General features: G+C 44.2%; 1 protein-coding gene across 1 annotated transcript in view; it reads right to left on the bottom strand.

The window, feature by feature from the left end:
- The window catches only part of RBKS (ribokinase), a 451,979-nt gene that overhangs the window by 131,931 nt on the left and 297,015 nt on the right, over nucleotides 1–23,033 (bottom strand). The window contains exon 7 of the mRNA XM_085610358.1: nucleotides 10,045–10,233. Coding sequence (XP_085466484.1) covers nucleotides 10,045–10,233 — 189 coding nt within the window. The remainder of the gene's footprint in view (nucleotides 1–10,044; nucleotides 10,234–23,033) is intronic.

A 23,033-nucleotide genomic window follows, 5' to 3' on the forward strand; every position in this document is an offset into this window, starting at 1 on the left:
CTTTACAGCTACAAATGCTATGTGAATAGGACCACCCTTTATTTTAATGTACCTCCATAGAATGCACAAGAGTCTAAAGACTTGGCCAACCGTTCTTGTATGGGCTCAGAACCCTGCCTGGTGGGCTATTAGAATATTATGATTAATTATTCAATCATTTAATCTGTTCAGAACCTGCCTTGCATACATTTTCTGCATTACGTCTACAAGGCGAATAGGCCTGTAGGGCCCAGATTCTTGCTTGCTCCTATTTTTAGGTCTCGCCTGACCCAGCGCATGGTCTGGCGAGACTTATTGAGAGGGCTCCAAAAAGTGCTACCAGGCCAGCCTAGAGCTACAGTGCATGTGCGCGGGTGCGCGTGCCGCGCTTTACCGCGATTACTTTCACTTTTGCGGCCGCTTTGATGTGTGATCGTGATTACTTTCGCGGCCGCCCGCTTTGCATAGCCAATAGGTCTTGCTTTTGGGACCTTATAAGTATTTAGTAATGCAACTGTTGCATGGCTAAACACTTATAAGGTCCCAAACCTATTGGCTATGCCAATGCTTTTTATAGATGGGGACTATTTCAGCCCCCTTCCACGTGGGGGGATTGGCGCCCCTGATGCAACCGCATTATTAACTAGATTAACATAAGGGACCCCCGCTTCTTTATCGTGTTAAAATAAGGTCCCCGGGAGTGTGTCCAGGCCTGGGACTCTCCCAATCTTAATAGCGTCAATTGCCTGCACTGTTTCTTTGCTGTGTGTTGTATTTTCGGAGCCCATTCATAACATGAGGCACCATTGGAACGGACACAGAACAAAACAATGCCTACTTCTGTCATGTTATCAATGATTCCAATGAATGCCATAGCGGTTCAAAGCCTGCCGCTTCCCTGATGCCAGGTAACTGTTGCCTTAAGCAAAGTATATCGCGGGTGCTGGAGGGCTCATTGGACTGTTAGGTTCAGAAGAGCTGTTTCCTTCCACTTGAAGTTGATTGGAGGCCCTCGCAGCTTCTTACTGCCAGAATCCCTGAGTTTGCAACTCTCAAGGGCAGCTCCCGTCATCTCTGTGTAGTGCCTCTGCACTGTGTTCTATGCGGTTCAAACTGCATAAACACAGACCGCTCCATAGAGGGTAAGTATTCACCTGTGTTCTCTCGCACACCAATGAGTCAGTGCACCTACATACTTGTGTATGACACAGTTTCAGCCATATTCACACATAAAAACACTTCAAACTCAGAGCAGACTGCACTCACACACACCTGTCCATCCATTAGAACTGAACGCTTAAGCAACCCATCGCTCATGTTCTCTAGGTTCATGCAGGGACACAGCAACAAAGCTTTGTCAGAGCCTAACTCTGGTCCTGAACGAGAGGCTGCGTGACAAACATGCGCTGTTCCATCCTTGGCGCATGACGAAGTTGCGTGCTGCCCCTTCCCACATGTGCTGTGGTGCCTTGCACTGTACAGATCTACTACAGTACAAAACAACATACTCCAACCCTGCAGTGCTGTGCGGCCACAGCAATGGCAACACCGAGCAAGCAAATCTCTACTGACATGACCGATCCCCACCTTCCATAAACGCACAGACTTTACTTAGACCCTGAGTCCATGTTGTGTTTTAAACTCTGATCCGTGAGCAAATTCATGTTTGCACAAGAATCGGAAACAGGTGTGCACCAATTACCATATTCTTCAATAATCTCCTTTCTCCTGACAGATTAACCAGAAAAAGCCCGAGGAGATGGAACAGGATAAGATGCCGAGACATGCATGCGGTGATTCATGCGGTGAGCGCCGCTTCCGCCTCCTAGGCTTCCGTCTGAGGTGGGGCACTCAGGAGTTACCTATTTCATACCCACACTCCAGGGTAGCGGTAAGTACCTCGCGCACTAACCAGCACCTGAATTCGACAAAACTTGGAACCGTGGCCATTGTCTCCATGTCAGGCTCTGTGGGTGCACCATGATGAGGTTGATAGACGCGCATCGTTTACAATATATGAGTCTTAGTTTGGGGTCACCAAGCCCCTGGAGCGAGGCCATTTTTACCTGCTGTAACCTCATAGCCTGTAATAAAGCTCCACCCCTCTCTTTTCCCTGGCAATAGAATTACATATCATATAAAGAGGAGCGGTGTGTGTATGTGTGTCTGTCTGTCTTTGACTGGACCCATCTATTCTGTCCATTTTCCTGAGTGATCGGCTCTGTCTTGTTTCTGCACTATGATAAGATGACAGGGGATAGCTCAGCAGATAAACAAGGCCAAGCATACATATTGATGCCACACACTCGCCTGATATGGCAAAAGCCCTGCCTCCTGTGCCAGTGGGCACCATGCCCAGGGGGACCTTTAGCACCTGGTGGATAGTCAGCAGATTAGCCAGCGGTCTCTGCCACTCAGACAGAGGGCCTCCTTAGTTAGGGATCCTCGCCTGCCTGCCTGCCATTTCTGTGCTGGGGGGGGGGGGGGGGGGGGTTCCATAGTAGCAGCCTGCCTGCCTGCCATTTCTGTGCTGGGGGGGGGTCCATAGCAGCACCCCGTACAAACCACTGCAGGCTTGCTGAGTGGACACCATTTTTAAAGCATCCCACGGCACAAAAGCGGAGGTTTGTTTCCTCAGCATGAAACACGGATGGCCTGGCACACAGGGAGCTTTCTCCCTGCTTGCGGAGGCCAGCCTATGTTTCCCCTGTGTGTATTCACCACGCCGTGGCTTCGCTGTGTCCCTTCGCTTGAGTTGCTTCCTCTATTTGGAATGCACTCCACAGTGCAAACGAGAGGCTCTTGCAATTGATCTGTTTTCTTGGTGACCTTCATATCCTCTCTGCTGTTAGTCAGTTCAGTGCCAAGGTGCCTCACTGAGCTTTTATGCACTTTATAAGTAACAACTTAACTCAGTTCATATATTGCATTTAAATAGGTTTCAGGCACTTAATGCAACGCTGGTGTCAATTTGAGAATAAATCGACTGTAAAGGACGGGCTGTGGCTCTTGTCCTTTGGTGATGGAGCTTCGTCACCTGAGGGATAGCTCAGCTGTCTGCAGCCTGAACATATCATGTGCGTCTAACCTGATGTGACTGCACTTCCCTGATTGAGGCTGGGCCGGCATCGGACACGCCGATAATATGGGGGTCCTGCCGGCCCTCGACGACCGGGGAGGAGGGCCTGTCGCACACAGCAGTGATGCGACAGGCGCGCCTCCTCCCTCATTGGACAAGCTGGGTCGTGACCCGGAAGTGAAAGGAATCACTTCCGGGTCACGCAAGTTGCCAGCCCCCAGGCCGGCCAGAACCGGTCTGGGGCTAGTAGAAGCCATAAAAGGCTGGGGAGCAGAGGAATCTTCCTCTTTGCCTTCCGCGCTCCCCAGCCTGTAGTGCAACCTCGTTAGGAGGCTGCAATTTCATTTTACCTTAAAAAAGGGGAAAAACAAGTTATTTACACATCACAACCTAAAACGAAAAAAGAAAACAATCATACACTACACAACCTCTGCTTTAGGGGATGGTGGGTGGGCAAAAATTAAATTGCAGCCTCCTAGTGAGGTTGCACTACAGGCTGGGGAGCGCGGAAGGCAAAGAGGAAGATTCCTCTGCTCCCCAGCCTTTTATGGCTACTACTAGCCCCAGACCGGTTCTGGCCGGCCTGGGGGCTTGCAACTTGCGTGACCCAGAAGTGATTCCTTTCACTTCCGGGTCACGACCCAGCTTGTCCAATGAGGGAGGAGGCGCACCTGTCGCGGCACTGCTGTGTGCGACAGGCCCGCCTCTCCGGTCGTCGGGGACCGGCAGGACCGCCATATTATTGGCGTGTCCGATGCTGGCCCCGCCTCTTCTATATGCAGAGGCAGTACACCAGCACTCCCCTCGGGGAGGCATTGCATCACTGTGTTCTGTTTCTTCGAACAGCTGTAGTTTGGCAGCCGAATGCTTCTAAAACCTTATTCCGATGTTAAGCTAAGCCTGGGTTTGTCAAAAGCATCACAGCACTAATACTGGGTATAACAGGTTTCCAATGCAAAAGCATTGCACAATAAACACACTACGTTGTGCAATAGGGGTTCCAATATTACAATGACCGACCTGTAACACTGTTGTCTGCCTGGAGTCTCTCTTGCGCCCCATTCAATGCTGCCCCATTGTCTTCGCAGGTCAGGCTAATTTCCACACGGACTGTGCACATTTACATACAACCATCATAGAGGGTATGGTCATTCTTGTCAAAGGAATTTAGGAGCAATTCATACCAATTGTTGCATTCTACAGTGCACATTCCCGGCTGCAGTATTTAGAGGGACACTAATATTTTATTGGATTTGACACTTGATGTCAGAGGGGCTTCAGTTATAATATATGCTATTAAGAGGTACCCTTTCTGTTTCTGTTGGGGGGGTCCTCTCTGCAGGGCACTGCCCATCAGCCACACATTCCATGTGTTCTGAGCTTGAAAGAATCCTTGTATCCTTTGAGTGCTAGAACCTTTTTTGCCAGTTCTCTCGGCCTGATGGCTTCCTGCATAGATTGTCCTCAGTCGTCTCATGTGGGAAGTGCTCAATGTGGGGTGCAAACAACAACTATTTCATTTTGATTTAGGTTAGTACAGGAGGAATAGAAGAGGCATTAGGAATCAGTCAGACATCCCAAAATCAGGAGTATTAACCCACTGTGCTCAATATTCCAAGACCTGAAACCGCGTGCACCCTCAAACAAGCATATAGTGCAACGTCCCAACGAGCACATTAAAAATGCGCCTTTGGTCAAACAGTCAAGCAGTAGCGTCATTCCGAGGAAGGAGTTACACATATTTCATGAACTCACTGTCATTTACAGACTGAACTGGCAAAAAGGGGTCCCTGTTTTGAAGTAGCTTTGCGAAAACTGGTTCTAAAGTGCTTTGTATTGAAATCTGTAGAAAGTGCTTTTTAGTCGTCACATCACTCATTCTTCCATACGATGCTCTCTATCAGCAACCTCAAAATATTGCGCAATCCACTGCAGTCTGTTGTAATCGTATTAGGTTTGATCAGTATTTTTAAAATGAATAAATTATCACCCTATTCTCCTGTTTTGCCTCTAAGGATATATCTGCCCCATGAAATGTTGGCCCAGCCTCCATTGGTTGACCTGTTACCCCCCCAAGTGATTCGGGTCTCGTGGCGCCCCTGTTATTAGTAGGAGGCTGAACCGACTTATATTGCATACTTCGCTCTGTATGCCATCGACCATTGCATCATCGGGGCCTTCTACCATGACTCAATGAAGCATGTGTCTGGGAGGAAGAGATTAAGAAGACAGGGGAAGGGGAGCAGACAGAGATATCCTATGGATGGACCATGTACAGAAAGGAACCAGGGAGCACGAGTTGCCTGTTCCAGAAAGGATTGAGAAAGACCCCTCAGTCACATGATGGAAGCTCCTGAGAGATGGGTCCAGCGGCAATTCAGTTTATTCCTTTAATGCGGATGCTGCAGCGAGGAACTGGCACAGCATTAAGTAAAAACAGAGGTGTACTTTATTCCTGACAGCAAATCAAGTATATCTGTGTCAGCGATACAATCTTTGTTCTCTTGGAAGAAGGAAGATAAAATGAGACGGGAAAACGCTCTCAGAGCATTTGAAAGCCAAGTCCAGAAACCACAAGCCTGCAGGGCTAATGATTCACAAGGTTGAAACTGTACCACCACTGTATGAAACACTGGCCTGGGTGCCAAGGCTTACTGGGAACTAGATCGAAGGGCGTGAGATGACACCTTCCAGCTGCACGCTGTGGTTAAATCTTTGTAATCATATCTGCACATCAGCAAATCTCTCCAGATATCAAAACATGGTTTGAAAGGCCTGTAATCCTACCCTCTGAGTAGGGTTTGCAATTCATAAAAGGCCGCCCCACTATGTTTCTAGATATGACATCTGTGAGTGTGGTCTTTGAAACCCAAGTACAGCAGAAAAGTCCTACATTTGCCGACCTCCTGTTCTTCCCCTTGGCAAATACCTCTAGCTATGAAAAGTGTATTTCAATTTAAACTTCTTGTGTTCTTCCCTCTCCCCAAAGTAAATGGATCCATCTTCAATAACCCAGGTCCTCTTTCAAAGACAACTGCACCCAAAACCTTTTGAAATGATCAATAGGGATCCATTTATTTCACCTGCTTTAATCAAATTCAACATCAAGAGCATGATCATTCATTTCTATTCCTCTCTCATTATCTTACCTGTTTGTATCAAATGTCTTCCTCAAAACAAACTTTTGATGGAAGGCCAGGCCACTCTTACAACACCAGCACAACCCCCTACCACTTCCTAGAAATCTAACTGACCAAACTCGAGCCTTCTCCAAAATGGGCCCTGCGGTTTATTTCGATTTTGTACATTGTCATGGCAAATTTACTATTTATTAAACGTATTTTTGCACCGTGTGCCACCTCTCTGGTGACATGTTATTTTTATCCATTTGTAAAGAGCAATGTTCGCCCAAAGGCATCTTGGCACCAAGAAACAGAGCAAGAAGCTAGACAACAGTAGTTACAGACATACCCTAAACTCCACTCCATCATAATGGAATGCCTCCTCTGTTTAGATGTAAGGATCGTTCATTTACTGGGGCACATATGCTTGTGGCAGGGACTCTGGGGACATCATTATGAGTTTCTGCTGGTACATTAGTTTGTAGGACACCTCTGCGGTCTTAGCACCCACTCTGTATTATGACTCCATAAGGATTAGTTTGAAGCCACAGGGGGCCCAAGGGGTTTATTAACATAGTCCTGTCCATGGTTACAGTGTCGAAACTGACTCCGGTGGCAAGATCTTGAGAGTGGGTCACCACCTCTTCTGACCACATATTAGCAAGGATGCCACTGTGCTGGTTGTCACAAGTAATTCAACATTACAGTTGTAGATGCCAGGGTGCCCACAGACTGAACAATGGAGCCGCATGAAGGAAATGAGACATAGTGCCCTACATCTGGACCAGAAGCTTTGTCTGCATTAGACACAGTAGTACTACAGAATAAATTGTTTCATGTGTACACATGGACAACCATTGTGGCATGATGATTACGGTATAATATTATACAATAAGTCTATTATGGGAAAACCAATATCCTCAATTGAAACTCATAAGACATTTGTATTCTAATTTATTATAGGGCTCTGTTTGAAATAGCAGGTCGACTACTGAACCCCTATTGGTTGCCATCACATCCTACTATCTTATTGGGCACCAGTTTAAATAGCAGGTCTACTACTGAACTCCTATTGGTTGCCATCACATCCTACTATCTTATTGGGCAATAGTTTAAATAGCAAGTTACTACTGAACTCCTATTTGTTGCCATCACATCCTACCATCTTATTGCTGTCACATGAGGTAAGGTTTGGTTGGGTTCTGTTGTGAGGCATACACAATTGAGTGATGACTTTGCAGCAGATGACACAAGTGAAGAGCTATAAATTAACCTAGTACCAAATTTAAAAGTGTACAAGACTGTATACTCTAACCAAGCCATAACAGGCAATGGTGTAAGGCACTATGAATGTGGCTTAATGTTCATGCATCTATTTGCCTGCACTACATTTTAAGGGCAAAATGTTATTTTTATGCCGGCCATTCCACAGATTACTAGAGTCATAAGGTGGTGAGATACCACAGCGATGCAAATCTTTGATTTATCGATTTATTTGGAGTTTTAAATAGCAGCAACACTGCTCTTCTTTGCGCCGAAGCAGTGTCCATGGGGTAATCTTGGGAAGCAGATGATAAAGGATGAGGTTAAAGCAGACATCATGGTGAACAATGGACCTTAAGGAAATGGCTGACAAAAGAGGGAGCTGCCTTTGGCAGGTGGCTGAACTGCGGGGTAAGTGCAAGGAATGGTACGTAGCAGTATTTGGGGCAGGAGTGTGCCCTGTATGATGAACAGGCACGTACCCCTGCCCTGAGTGACTGACTGTATGAGGAACTCGTATCCAAACTTTTATGTTGGCTCTAGTATCATCCTAACCGAAGCAAGCGTGCAGAGGGTATTCCACCAGAATCTTGTTTTAAAAATATTGAGAGACACAAATATTGTGTTAAAATTATAGTGGTGTCACACATAATATGGGACAGAATATAAATGATAAGAATATCATTATTGTGAGACGTGTATGTCATTTTTCAAAATACATTTCTACATAATATAGTTTTTCAAATATTTTGTTGAGTTTTATTAGTTTTCCGTTATAAGTGGTTATTTATTTAATGTTACGTATGCTTAATTATGTTTCATTGTTTTTAGTGTGTTTTTGTTTTCTTTGATTTAGAAATATATTTTAAGGTTTTTTATTACAGTTTATTGGTAGATTGTTGAGTTTATAGGGGTAAAGGGTGGGAAGATTTAAAATATATTATTATAATTTTTAATACTTTTTAGTTTGCTAATTTGATACTTATGTTAAACTTTGTTTAAATTATTTAACAGATACTTTTAAAAATATGGTAATTTGTGTATTAGCGGGTTAATTTGAAAAAGTTGTTAATTATTTAATTGTTTTAATCATTTGGATACTAATTAATTATATTATGTTCAATGTTTTTGTTTAATCTTTTTATTTTATTTGTTTTAAATAATGTGTATTGTTATTTTGTCTGTTATATTTTCATGTGTTTTTGGTGTTGGTATTATAGAGTATTAGAGTGGGAAGTATTTTTAAATCTATTTTTCATATTTGTGAAGATTATTTTATGTATAATTTTATATGTTTTGTGTTTTTAGTTTTTTTTTAAATGTATAAACATTATATAATGTTAAAAGATGTTTTAAATATGTTTATGAACAAATATTTTATGTTTATTTATTTTACATATTTGTAAATTATTTTGTATTAATTAAATCTAAACTTTATAAAGTTTAACATTTTTCCTACTATGGCTTATGCTGGATTGAGAGTAGTAGTTCTATCCCCTCTAAAATCCCTCACTTTCCCCATTGTTGGTAACGTTTAAGTGGGAATAGTATATCTAACCCCTCCAAAGTCCGCCATCTTCCCTACTGCTGCTTTTGTAGGAGCCGGAACAATAAATCTGACCCCTTCAAAGTTCAACACTTTCCCTACTGTTACTTACACTGGAGTCAAGGGTCTGAGGGCTGGGCAAGTGTTGGAGGCGGGGCCATCGCAAGGGCAGTGGCAGAGGGAGTGGTTGCACTGTTGTCAGTGCACAAGTCAGTTTGGCCGGCCGTCTCAAGCCGGCCAAATCAGCATAAACACTGAGTTGCCTCCAACCCAGCTGTGTTGCTGGGTTGGAGACAGCAAAGCATAGGCTCCCAATCTCTCTGGGAATGCAAATTCCCAGGGCTCAGTGTGGTATCCTGATCTCATCTCTGTCTAGTCCTTTCTCTGTGTTTTGTACTCTGCTGCTCAGCCAGTGTAAGTGATGTCACAGAATGTTCCTCGTGTGTATGTTTGAGTGGAATTGTTAGATGCTGCTCCCGGTGGGGCTGATACATCTGCTGATACTACTACAACCATCTTATCCTCTAATGTTCCTGTCCTGCTATTACCAAAGAATAAATCTACCTTTTTAGATACAACTTCATCTCAGAGTACTTTCCTTCTTGCATTTCACTCTCAGTCCAATCTCGTCGCTGCTTTCAAACATGAGAGCAGGGTGAGGATTGGCCTCAGGGGAGTCTGTGCTGCAGCGAGGACACGGAAAAGAGGTAAGTTCTTTTTATATTTTTAAAAATGTTTATTTGTTGTCCGTTTCCCCTTCCTCCCTCACACCTCCTTGTTGTCTGTCGTCCTCCCAGGCCCCCACCGGCTCACCACTCCACCGGCACACCAGCCGCTACTGAAATTTGCGTTGTGTTGGGTCCGTGCAAGGAGCTCTTTCTCAATATTTTCCATTGCCTGATACTGAGTGGTGTGTCCTGATGGAGAGTGTACGTGTCACACCACAAGAGATTTTGTATCAACCGCTAACATATGAGCTTGTTGATTAGTCACCGTACAACCGCATTAAAAACATTTCTTTGAAGGTCCAAGTGTAGAGTTTTTGGAAAACATACCGTGGTATCCACAGCCTTGACCTTTTCAGCAGGAACATGCCTTGGAGAGGAATCTTCCTCGGACAGCAGCACACACCCTTCAGCGCCCAGGGTCACAATGACCAGTTTGCAGCCTCGTTTTAACAATACCGTTGCGGCTTCCTCTGCATCCTTAGGGCTGTTGACTGAAACCCCGGTTAAGATTTCTGCCTGCAGAAAAAAAGGCGAACCATTATTGTACACTGGTTCATGAGCTGCCCACAAAAATCATTGACGTGGCCATTTACACAATTTCTGTAGTGGAAAAAGGCCGCAAATGGCATTCGCACAAGCACACCTCTTGAACTGAGCCAAAGTGCATGCACTTACATTCTCAACACCAGTTCAAATGGGTAAAACACAAAATAATTGTGCACACATTGGAACACAGTGGAATTCAGTGGAGTCCACACGCAGCGGGTTGAGAGCAGAGTCTTGTCACGGTCCAGCCCCTGGTGGTTGGCCGCCTGTGGCACGATAGGCCACTGCTCCAACCTGTGCTGAGCAACGCTAATGAAATGTGTGGTGCAACACTCATCAGTCACTAGCTTCACAGTGTATCTCTTTGTAACAAGACATAGTTAAATTGTAATCAAATCATGTTGTTCAGTAGTGCACCTTCCACCACTCGCTGCCAGTGACCATTCACTTGTGGGACAAGCGGAGTCTGACTGAAATAAGAAATCACTTGGGAGAACTGTGACCTCCACTCAAAATGCCTCTCTCACTGTCACACCTATCTCCCAAAGCATTACTACCAACATGCTCATGAAACACAGAGGAAGAGAGAGAGAGGACATTATATTGTATCAAAAAATGAAATGTAATGTTGAGCAGAACTTAAGTGATACCATTGGATTGTTCAAAGGTTCCAAATACTCGCCAACTTTATCCATTAGTCGAACTCGATTAAGGGTGCACATAGAATACAAAGGAAAAGCCAACATATTTAACACTGGATATCACCCCTTCATCAGGGCCTACACAACCATGACCCATATAGTGAACTTATGATCAAAACAATAGGCGAACCGCAAATTAGGAATGTTCCGAAGCGTTTAGCTTCAAACTGCCACCTTCTCCAGCTCAAAGGTGAAAAATATCTATAAAAGTAGGAGAAACATTTCACCCTATGAATAATCCTGCATCTATCCGGCCTTTACATTTTGGTTGCAACCACTCTGGGAAATCTGGCACCCATCAGTGAGGAGGAGGTAGGATCCCTCATTGCGGGTTGCAGACGTGGCTCTCGGGTTCATTGCAGGTTGCAGACGTGGCTCTCCGGTTCATTGCGGCTTGTAGACGTGGCGCTCCGGTTCATTGGGGGTTGCAGATGTGGCTCTCTGGTTCATTGCAGATTGCAGACGTGGCTCTCCGGTTCAGACGTGGCTCTCCGGTTCATTGCGGGTTGCAGGCGTGGCTCTGCAGTTCATTGCGGGTTGCAGACGTGGCTCTCTGGTTCAGACGTGGCTCTCCGGTTCATTGTGGGTTGCAGACGTGGCTCTCCGGTTCATTGCGGGTTACAGACATGGCTCTCCGGTTCAGACGTGGCTCTCCGGTTCATTGCGGGTTGCAGACGTGGCTCTCCGGATCATTGCGGGTTGCAGACATGGCTCTCCGGTTCAGGCGTGGCTCTCCGGTTCATTGCGGGTTGCAGGCGTGGCTCTCCGGTTCAGACGTGGCTCTCCGGTTCATTGCGGGTTGCAGACGTGGCTCTCCGGTTCATTGTGGGTTGCAGACGTGGCTCTCCGGATCATTGAGGGTCGCAGACGTGGCTCTCCGGTTCAGACGTGGCTCTCCGGTTCATTGCGGGTTGCAGGCGTGGCTCTCCGGTTCAGACGTGGCTCTCCGGTTCATTGCGGGTTGCAGACGTGGCTCTCCGGTTCATTGCGGGTTGCAGACGTGGCTCTCCGGTTCAGACGTGGCTCTCCGGTTCATTGCGGGTTGCAGGCATGGCTCTCCGGTTCATTGCGGGTTGCAGGCATGGCTCTCCGGTTCATTGCGGGTTGCAGGCATGGCTCTCCGGTTTGCCCCTGGCCAGTGGTTATTTTGCTGACATTTTGCCGGACGTGTATTATGTGGCGGGGCTATTCAATACTAGTCTGCTATCCGGAGAATCCCAGAACTCTGGAAGTTTTGGGGTGGTCGCACCCCTTCTAAAAATCATGGTCTTGACCCAAATGATACCAGCCAAGCAGCAGTTAAGATATTCGAAGATTTTCATACTTTTTTTTTGTAAAACATGTTTTGATTTTAACAAAAATACAGAAAAGAGAGAATGGAAAACAATGAATAAAGACGTAGGCATATGACAAGATAAACAAGTAAATCACATTCATATTCGGCGGCAAAGCTCTGTGACACATCGTTGGAAGTTGACTCAGAGATGCTGAATACCGTAATGGAATAATTGCATCAAATTCTTGGGGCATCCACCGTGTGGCCCCTCATGTCTCCACTAGCCAAGCCCCCACTACCTTCCAAATCTTATCATCCTTCCATGGACACCCACATGCAGTGCATAGCATGTGCACCAAGGCGGCACATCTGTCCATCCCTGCATGCTGAGGAGAGTTTCTGCACTCCATCTACTCACAAAATCTATCTTGGCCAACCCAATGGATGCACGCGATGCTCAGCTTCCACCCATTTTGCCCATTTCGCCCCAACAAGGCAACCTTGGTTATTAAGTCTATTGGTTGCCCAGTCACCTCAGTGAGGGTTTGCTGAATTCTTGGGCAATAAGGTTTAATGTTTACACAGCCCCAAATCATATGTATCAGGGTGCCCTGTCCACTGTAACATCTAGGGCATCTGGGACAATTTCTCCAGAGTGTGATACGTTCTGTGGAGCTAATGGAGCTGGATAAGCCGCAGGCAAGAGGAGATCGCCAGGGTACGAGGAGCCATTTTGGCTTAAGATCTTCAGATTCTTGATTCCTTGCAGGTGGAGTTTCTACCAGGACATGCAACAGAAGTCACGCTTGTGGCAGCTCTGGGTGAGATCAGAACAATCTTGGGTGAGGGAATCTGGAACGAGTGATGCTTTTAGATCTCTTTGCTGCTTTAGATAAGGTGGAACATGGGTTTTTTACTTCAGTAGGCGGGTGACATTGGCATTGGAGGAAAAGTGCTTCACTAGTGTCAATAATTTCTGATTATTCACACTGAGGCACGTTTGCCTCCTACATGACAGACAAGTTGGCAGTGACGTGGATTGCCGCAAAGTCTATCTAGCTCTGCCCTAATGACATCTTTTGGATGCAGGGCTCCAGCCCATGCTGAGGACACCCATCCAATCATCAGGCTAGGTAAATATGCCCACCCTGTGCCACAAATCTTAGAAGTTGCTTGGTGGTAATATACCAGCGTATAAGCCACAACTATTTATCGCTGAATGGCAGCAAAACCGAGCCTCTGCTCTTAGCAAGCAACATTACACAAAGAGATGACGATCTAGAGCCGCCCTGCATTGGAAACACCTCAATTCAAGTTGGAAAATCACAATATCTAGGAGTGATTCCATATCAGGAGCCATACTTCAATGTCTAGGTCATGCCTGTGGCTGGTGCATTGTTTTCGCCCTCGGTCTCTTCAGAAAAAAAAACTTCCTCATGTAGTTGCAGCCTGCGTTCTGTCTATGATTACTCGTTTGAATATTTAGGGCTGCCTCTTTATCTGGTGATACTTGTCCATGTTAGAATGGTGCCATCATTCTGCATGTTCGTCCATGTGTACGAAGCCGGCACGAAATTTCATTGGCTGGCTGTGGAACATAGAGTGTAACTTAATTGTGTCTATTAATTGTGTCTATTTCATCAACAGACAGTGCTTAATTTTACCCCGTGGTTTCCGGTGCTGGGCATAGGCACTTAATTGTGAACACCAGCACTATAACAGTCTGCCACAAGGTGGCGCTGTCTGTAATTTAGGGATGAGCAGAACAACAGCTGTTTACTAATTCAAAATACATTTAAAACGATTAACTACTGACACCCAAGTCATTCTTACAGCTTTTGGGACCTGAAATAGTCTGAATTATCACACTTGTAGGAGTGTTATGGGTGGTAGTTGCATAGATATTGTTGGCAGCGCTGGCAAAGCAACGCGTTGTTAAAGCTTCAGCGGCCTCCTGGCGAGGGCCCTGGCACATATTTTATTACAAATTAAGCACTGCCAACAGATTCTTCTCCGGATGTGAGACTTTGGAATTAGTTGAGGTGCTGCAAACAGACAATTCCCGTTTCAGAAAATAGCCGCCAACCATGTGCTCCACACATTAAGAGATATTTCAGAGGCCACTTTTTTTGCTGTCTACCCCCCAAGCTAAGGGTCCTTGGGTTCAGAGAGATCAAGAACTATCTGGTCTTCTGTCCTTCCTTGAAAACATTTATTTTCTGTTACGGTGCTTTTTAGAGAGAATTCTCTGCCTTGTCCTTTCTGCCATCTTAGGCAGCCATCACTTCATAAATGAGCAAAGTCAATAAATAAAATACATTATCAATGTGGCATGACAGTAGGTGAATCTCGGTGCTCTCCAGACTCAGTTGTAGTCTGTCGAATTTCCTGTCACCTGCTCCTCCTGTCCCCTGCTCTTCCTGTCACCTGCTCCTCCTGTCCCCTGCTCTTCCTGTCGCCTGCTCTTTCTGTCCCCTGCTCTTCCTGTCCCCTGCTCTTCCTGTCCCCTGTTCTTCCTGTCCCCTGCTCCTCCTGTCACCTGCTCCTCCTGTCACCTGCTCTTCCTGTCCCCTGCCCTTCCTGTCCCCTGTTCTTCCTGTCGCCTGCTCTTCCTGTCGCCTGCTCTTCCTGTCCCCTGCTCTTCCTGTCCCCTGCTCTTCCTGGCACCTGCTCTTCCTGGCACTTTCCTTGTGGGCTCTGCTTGTGTCTCAGACCCAAGGAAGGTGTGGCATCCCAGGGGAGCCCTGGGGAGAGCGCCCCCTGTCACCTCAGGAGCACATCTGTGGCAGATGCTGCGGGTTCCCTCTCCTGGAAGGAGCATATTTACATTGATCCATAAAGAACTCTTATTTGAAACACCTTGGTATTTATTATTTTTTTTGCAGTTTTATATAGCGCAAACTCAAATCGTAGGTAATGGAGCGCTTTACATGAGAACCAGTTACATTTCAGTAGGCACCAGAAGATTAAGAGATTTGTCCAGAATCACAGGATGCTGAGCCCACGCCGAGACTTGAACCTGGTTCTCCAGTGCCAAAGTTGGCGGCTCTGGCTGTTACGCCACATCCTTTCCACATTAGAAGAATTGATATACCACAGAGGGACAACTGCTTGTGTACGTTTCAGGCTCCACCCACCTTGTGTGCATCGTCGGGTGCATGCCCATCCTGGCACCAAAGAGGAGCTATCACCAATCAGGGTCGCACTGCGACCATAAGAGGGAATGCTGCCCTCCCAGCTTCCACTTTTTTGGCCTTTTATGAGTACTGATTTAAAAAATACTTCATATTGTATTCTTCGTCCTCTTTCAGCCACATATTGCTGTATATATTATCAAAAACTTAGTAGAGAGAATAAGCAATCTCTGTGATGAACGTGGATATGTGAACTTTTATTTGATTCCTCCTACTGCGTCTTTTAGTTAATGTAGCAGGCCACTGTGGGCACCTGAAAAACCCCTACGTTTGGGGATCTGAACCTGAACATTGGAGTAACTTATAAGTAGACTTATTGCAAGCAGCCTCCCATCACCTTGTGCGTGTTTCATGTACCACCGTAAGTGGCATGGGTATGCCCAGACATGTGTCCTGGGCTCACTATGTCACTGGAACCAAGCTATCCTGGCTGAAGAGGAGTGAAACCCCGAAACCGGTCCTAGGATGCTTGTTTCCAGTCCAGGGAGGACCTGGCTTGGCAGTTCGGGCTGGATTGTTCCCATGAGGCACAGGGTCAAGACTGATTTGCATATGGCTGGGTTCACACTGGAATGGCATGGTGAGCAAAAAAACGATGGATTTGGCATGTACCTGCAGAGCCCATAACTAGGGTGAAGCCGGTCCTGGGTTGCTTGTGTTCTGGTTCAGGGAGGACCTGGCCTGGCAGTTCGGGCTGGACTGTTCCCATGCAGAGCTGGGTCAAGACTAATATGCATATGGCTGGGTTCAAACTGATGTGGCGAGGTGAGCAAAAGAACAATGCTGTGGAGTGCTACCCCAAGCTATTGCCGGTAGTTGGACTTATTGCAGGCAGCCTCCCATCACCTTTGTGTGTTTCATTGTTGTAACTTGACATCTGGATGAAGCTCTTATGTAGCGTCAGTTTGCAAGGAATCTCTTTGACACTCCCCCAATCGCTGATTAAATATCTCAAAATGGCGGGCAGAGCGCACAACTGGGACTAATGAGATTGCTGATTTCTGGCCCACTTCATGGATAATTAAAAAAAACAGGCTTCAACACATCTTGCAGACTCCTGCGGTGACACATCAGATCTAAACAATCAGATATGTATTCTGTCCTTTCTAATAATGCAAAAAGCACAGCATTCCCCGTCAGTGGTCCTGGAACCATGTTTAGAGTGGCGGCCGCTGGCAGTGACGTCAGCTCCCCACAAGCACAGGGGATATGTGTCCGGCTGTCTTTGAAAACACAACAGAGGCTGTCTGAAGAAAAACATTTGAGGTGTCCCTTCATTTTTCATCCTCCATCTTAAACTCTGTCAAGTTTTATGGGGTGCGTAGCACTTCCCGCACCCCTAGTTACTGAACCACTGCCTTCACTTTTTATTATGTGCAAATTAAACGTTGCACAAAATTATACACGTCTCACAATCTCAGACAATAAGAAGCAGTGCTGTGCCTGAGTGAAACAGGCTTACAGGCTCACTGAGAAGAGTAATGCCCCGGCTTACCCCGTGGTGCAGCGGTGATAATATCAGAGGCACTATTAATGTAGCTTATGAAATGTCTTCTCCACAGGTCGAGAAATAGCTCCCAAAAGAGGAACTAATGTCTGGCACTAATATAATGAGCCCATTTCATCAGCAATAAATCTCCAAGCGCGGCATAAATTAACACTTAAACAGCAGACATTTTTAAAACATGCCGAAACACTGGCTAGCCCTGAAGATAAACTCTGATAACTTCATGCACCAGCTTTAAATTTTCAGTAAAAACATAATTTTGATAAAAAACATTAGCTTTTCATTTTCTATTTTAAAAAAGAATAATATGGCCCTCAAACACCAGCTTGTCATATATTGTAAATTCACTAATTATGTCTCCAATATAATTTTCATCAGGAGCTCTCGTTTATACTGCAGACCCACATGGACAGACACTGTCTCACGTTCACACGTGAAGCTTTGCATGCCCATGTATCACTCTCATATGCCACAAAAAGCCATGGAGGATCACCAGATTCCAGGAATGCTGCCCGCCATATCTAAGGGATGCTCAGCATGACAGCAGTGTCTCCAATATGTAAGAAATGGACACTACATGGCAGGAATGTAAAGGTGTACCAGGAAAACCCACAATATGTCATGGGTGGCCATCCAATGTCAGAGACAAGCACCGTATGCCACAGATTCCCACCATATGTCAGGGGTTTCTTCGATAGTTCTGACACTGGTACCATATGTTAGGGAAGTCCACCATATGAACAGGATAGCGACCAAATGTAGGGATGGCCACCAAATGCCTGTTTCGTCTATGGTCATTGGCGCACGGCTATTGGACTGGGCTTGTGCCCACTAGAGAACCCAGTCCAGAAGTTGCACCATGTCCATTGTGGGCCAACCTGGAAGACTGGATGCTGTTTCACGGTTGGAGATTATTCCCCCATAGCGGAGACTCTGGCTGCCGGTAGCAAAACAAAGTGGGTACAATGAACTAAGTACTGTTCACAAGTCTTTCAACAAAAAGGTTCTTTGTGATAAAGAAGTTTGCGCAATATGTGTCAGGTCAACAAATTTGGTAGGAAGAAGCTAAACGTCTTGTGATCCCTCGAATTTGTCAGACTTGAAAAGGAGAAAGGGCCATCTCAATGAAAGCAATGAATGGAACGTAGCTCCACCCATTTAATCGTAATTATTATCTGTTGGAAAATACCATCTTTTGCGTGGCAGTCATCCAGATTTGTGCCTTCTTTGCTGAATCCCTTTTAGTTGGCCCTAGAACTTTGAACTCTTTACCACTGCTAATCTGTGGTAACGTGCCTCCTAAACATGGTAGAATTGGCATATGCACAATTGGCACATTTAATTAACTCCAAGTCCTGCATACATGGTACTACATGCACCAAGGGCCTGTAATTTAAATTCTATTAGTGGGCTGCAGCACTCCTTGTGCACACACTCAAGTAGCCCTTTAAGGCATGTCTCAAGACTTGGAAATGCTGCCTAGGTGTTTCAGTTTCTGTCTGGAGAATCAACGGAGACCGCAGCCTTCATATCAGTGGCCGGGCTAAGCCAGGTGAATGAGATCTGACTTCCAGAACAGTTTCTGAGTCTGAAAGAAGATGGCTTGATCGGAACCAATGCCAAGCAGCAAACTGTCTACGCCTTTCTGGGCGCAGACTTTTGACTTCTACCGCTATGAGCTTTCTCGCCTTCGTCAATGACCGCACTGGAGCCTGCTCTCCAGCAACCTGCTGTCAGAAGCTGAATTTCCATACGGATAAACCTGGTCCCTGTGTGCAGCAAGCTAACCATAATGGTCGTTTCACTTTGACCCGAGCCAGTGTGACCAGCTAAGCACGGTAGGGGCCTTGCGCATTTTGGTGCTATTTTAAATTTGAATTCCTATCTCTGGTTCTACTTATAGAATTTTTACGTTTTGATGTTATTTAATTTTTTTTTTTATTTACTTTACTTTTCTAAAGTGTGTTTTCACTTTATTACTGTTTGAGTACTGCATTAATACACATTGTCTCTAAGTTAACTCTGACTGCTAGCACAGGTTTAGTGACTTTGCCATGACAAGGATTGTGATTATTTAAGATAGGCTCTCACCCGTTCAGCAAATAATTCAATTTCATACAATAACCACTTTGAGTTTAGAAACACAGTCAAGTCAAATCAGCTTTATTCGGAGTAAAATCTACAGCCATAAAAGCATCCAAAAAACACACTAATCTGATTTAAAAACAGCATTTTTTTTCAAATATATAAAATTTTTAAAAGTACCAATAGTTCATAGCTTTCTGTTTGTCAGTTGAAAACTATACAAAATGCATGTGAAACAATTCCCCATGTGCAAAAACAATGCATAATAAGCAGAAAAAGTACAATAAACTATGTAGTAATCATAATAAAGTTGAAATATTGTTTTATTACATAGCATTTTAAATGATTAAACTAAATTCAGTCGCTAAGATCTTCATATGTTAAGACGTCCAAATAAGACATATTTTCTAATCTTTATTGCCCTTTGTATAAAAGAGATAACGGAATACACTGTTTTTATATTATCCATGTTACATAGAAAATGAAAGGCACATTTGTACTGATGGTGCCTGTTGGTCAAAAATAATGGTTTTTCCTAATGTCATTATAGAAGCTACAGAACAGCAAAAAATGCAAAGTAGTCTGAGGGTTTTTTCCGTCGCACGGACAATTAGGAAATTTATAGGACCACTTTTTCATGCTTGGAAATGCTATTATATAATGTAGTGTACCAAGTCTAAGCCTTGTTAAATAAAATCTGTGTTGGATGCTGCTTACCAGGAGCAGATATGTTTGTATACCCAGTACAGAAGGGATTTCACAATCGGCAATAACACTCTTTTTTTGACTTGCATTTTCCATACTGTCAAGTTCCCTTGCGGAGGCATATCTCAACTTTAAATCACTTTTACTAACATCCTAGATAAGCTCGGGCTTCGCCATATCAAATATTATCTTACAATATGCTAGCAAATTGAGAATACGCTCTAACCAAGGAATTTTTCTGCTGTGATCAAGGGTCAAACAATCCTTTATTAAATCTTTAGTTAACTTAGTTTCTTCTTTCACCCATATTCCTCTCCAAAAGGTAAGCCCCGCTATATTAATAAAATCGCTTATATACAGTACAGACATTTCTTTATGCACTATATAATTGGCTTAGGATTTAGGAACTGCCAGCACTCTCTTTAAAAATGTATTTTCTTTGGTTTGTAAGGCCACAATGTTCGCCCTCCCCCATATAGCTGCCCCATAGCAAGTTCCTGTCACACATTTACTTCTGTACAAAGCAAGGATTTCGCTTCCGGGTTTATTTCCTAACTTCACTGAGAATCTAAAAATACTCTTGATAATTCTTAAAAAATGTAAGTTACAAGATTTAATGTGTGTATCCCAGGTACCTTTTCTATTAAAAAGTAAACCCAAATAACAAAAAGTTGGAACTCTACTTATAGCTACTCCTCCCACGTGATGTAATTTATGCTTCGGCCTGTTGTTCCCACATGTCATAACAAAAGATTTACTGAGATTTAACTGGAAATCTTTTTCTGACATGTACGTGGCAAATGTTTCTATTAGATATTGTAATCCATTTGCTGTCCTGGACAACAACACCGCATCATCTGCGTAGAAAAGTACTGGGGTTATACGTGTTCCAACTTTAGGGGCATCTACGTTTTGTTTTTGTAAAAAGGGGTCCACGTTATTAATATATATGGAAAATAGGAGAGGCGCCAATACGCAGCCTTGGCGTATTCCCCGTGTAACCCTAAAATCCTGAGTAAATTCCCCCATCTTTCCAAACCATACTCTAGAGTTTATTAAGGCATAAATCTGGGCTAAAAATATGATAATATCTATAGGTGCTCCTAGCTCTTTCAGGGTTTGCCACAATTTAGCGTGATTAAGAAGATCAAACACACTTGTGAGATCTACGAAGCAGATATGTAATACTCCATCCTTTGCTAGGGTATACTTTCCTATTAATAACTCCAGATTTAAACACTGTTCCACTGTTCCAATACCCGTTCTAAACCCATACTGTGCTTCTGAGAGAATATTGTTCTCATCAGCCCATTATTCTAACCTCCCCAGCAGAATTCTGCCCATCAATTTGGAGGTAAAGTCAAGAAGGGATATGGGGCGGTAACAGCTCGCCTTACCTCTGTCCCCTTTATTAAATATGGGAACAATAATACTTTCTACCCTGGAAGCTGGCAATACCCCCTTAAAGCGGCATTAAAAACATTTAATAAGATAGGGATCCAAAAATCAATGCTACATTTAAATACGTCAATGGGTACCCCCTCCGGCCCGGCTGCTTTTCCATTACTACTTTTTTGTAGGGCGGATTTAATTTCCTCCATCATAGTTGCTAGTGTTTTTACTAGTTCAACTAGTATACATTTACTATTCTTTAAGTTGGTAACTATAACAGCATCAGCGTTAAAAATACGCTCGAAATGTGTGATCCAATCTTCGGGGGGGGACAGCGTATTCAATTTTCACTGTTGTATTCTCTCTACAAAGGAGTGGTCAATTATCCTCCAAAATAATGCTGCATTTCTTGTTTCTGCAGCCTGCACTAAATTATCCCATGCATCCTCACGAATTTCATTTTGCCTGTGAGTCACAGTTTTTTTACACTCTTTCCTCAGGGTACCAATTTTCACACCATCTCTTGGTCTCGCCTTGAGGGCTATTTTTAGTTCCCTGTTTAGCCTGGAACATTCCCGGTTGAGCCATCTTGGATTATTTTCGTGAACTGATTTCTTCTTTTTGACTTTTAAGTCCCCTGCAATTTCTGACATGATGTTACTAAAAAGCAGTTATACTTGCCTGATCTATTGAAGAACAATCCATACAAATATCAGTATCTTTTTGTTTTTTGCTTTCAGGTTATCCATGAAAGTTATTGGATTTACTCCTGAACATTTAATGGTGACTCCATTAGCTCCTTGTAACTTTATATCTGTGTCTGATACCTTACCCCTGGATTGTTGAGTCAGACTAAGCATTAATGCAAGGATAAGTTGATGGTGGTCACTAAACAGACTTGGGCGGATTAAGAATTTTTCTGTCCGGCCGTTACATTTAGCTGACATAAAATGGTCGAAACTCAGTCAAAATCTGTCTCTTCCTAGTTAGCTAATGTAACTTTTACATTAGGAACATGGATGGGTGTCTGAAGCTAGCTTAAGAAGCCTTTCATTGTATACCTGCAATCTAGGAAGAGCCAATAATTTATAATCTATCTTGGCAAGTTAATATACCATCACTGTTTACATGTACCACAGGAAATTACAGTTCCTTAAGTCATGTGAGCTGCACCCCAACTACAGTGTCCTTGTTTAAAATTTGATTTAGATTTTACTGGGCAGTAGACCATAATCTTTTGTAAGAAAAATATGATATGGCACTATTTTACCAGAACACAGACTTTATTTGTAGGTGACATGGAAGTCAAGAATTCAATTGTGTCTACTGAGATATGGCCAACGACAGAGCATTATTGAAAAATACATTTATTACCAGGATTGTCATATTTGACCAGTAGATCCATCGGCAGAACTTTCAAACTTTGTCGCCGCTTGGTGGTTGAGATTCCAGATATTTTTTTAAATAATGAAACATGGTATGACGTTATTGTACTTGTTAGTCATATATTTGAATCCATGTTTAAAACATACTTGACAAACATGAGTCCAAGCACATGCAATATTTACAAAGTAGTGTTAACATTACACGAGGTCTGCCATGCTTTACTTTTCTTGCAGCTATGAAACATGGCGGAGAAATATCTGAAGGAGCTGAATGTGCATAAAACGCTGCATAAGAGACAAGTTCGGAGGCGTGGCCAAGCCCAAAAAGATGGCAGACATGTAATCGCATAGCTCCCCACTTGGCCTCTAATCCAAGCAGGATACCTCACATTTTGGGCCCCCCCCCTTAACATCTGAGACCTCCGGATAGCTCTACCACTTCCGGCTACCACTGGGGGCCAGCAGACCTAGGGGCGCCTCTGAATCACCACACTCAGCCCAGGCCCTCCACGAGGCAGATGACAG

This window comes from Triturus cristatus, chromosome 6 (assembly GCF_964204655.1).
Source record: "Triturus cristatus chromosome 6, aTriCri1.1, whole genome shotgun sequence".
NCBI classification, from domain to species: Eukaryota; Metazoa; Chordata; class Amphibia; order Caudata; family Salamandridae; genus Triturus; species Triturus cristatus.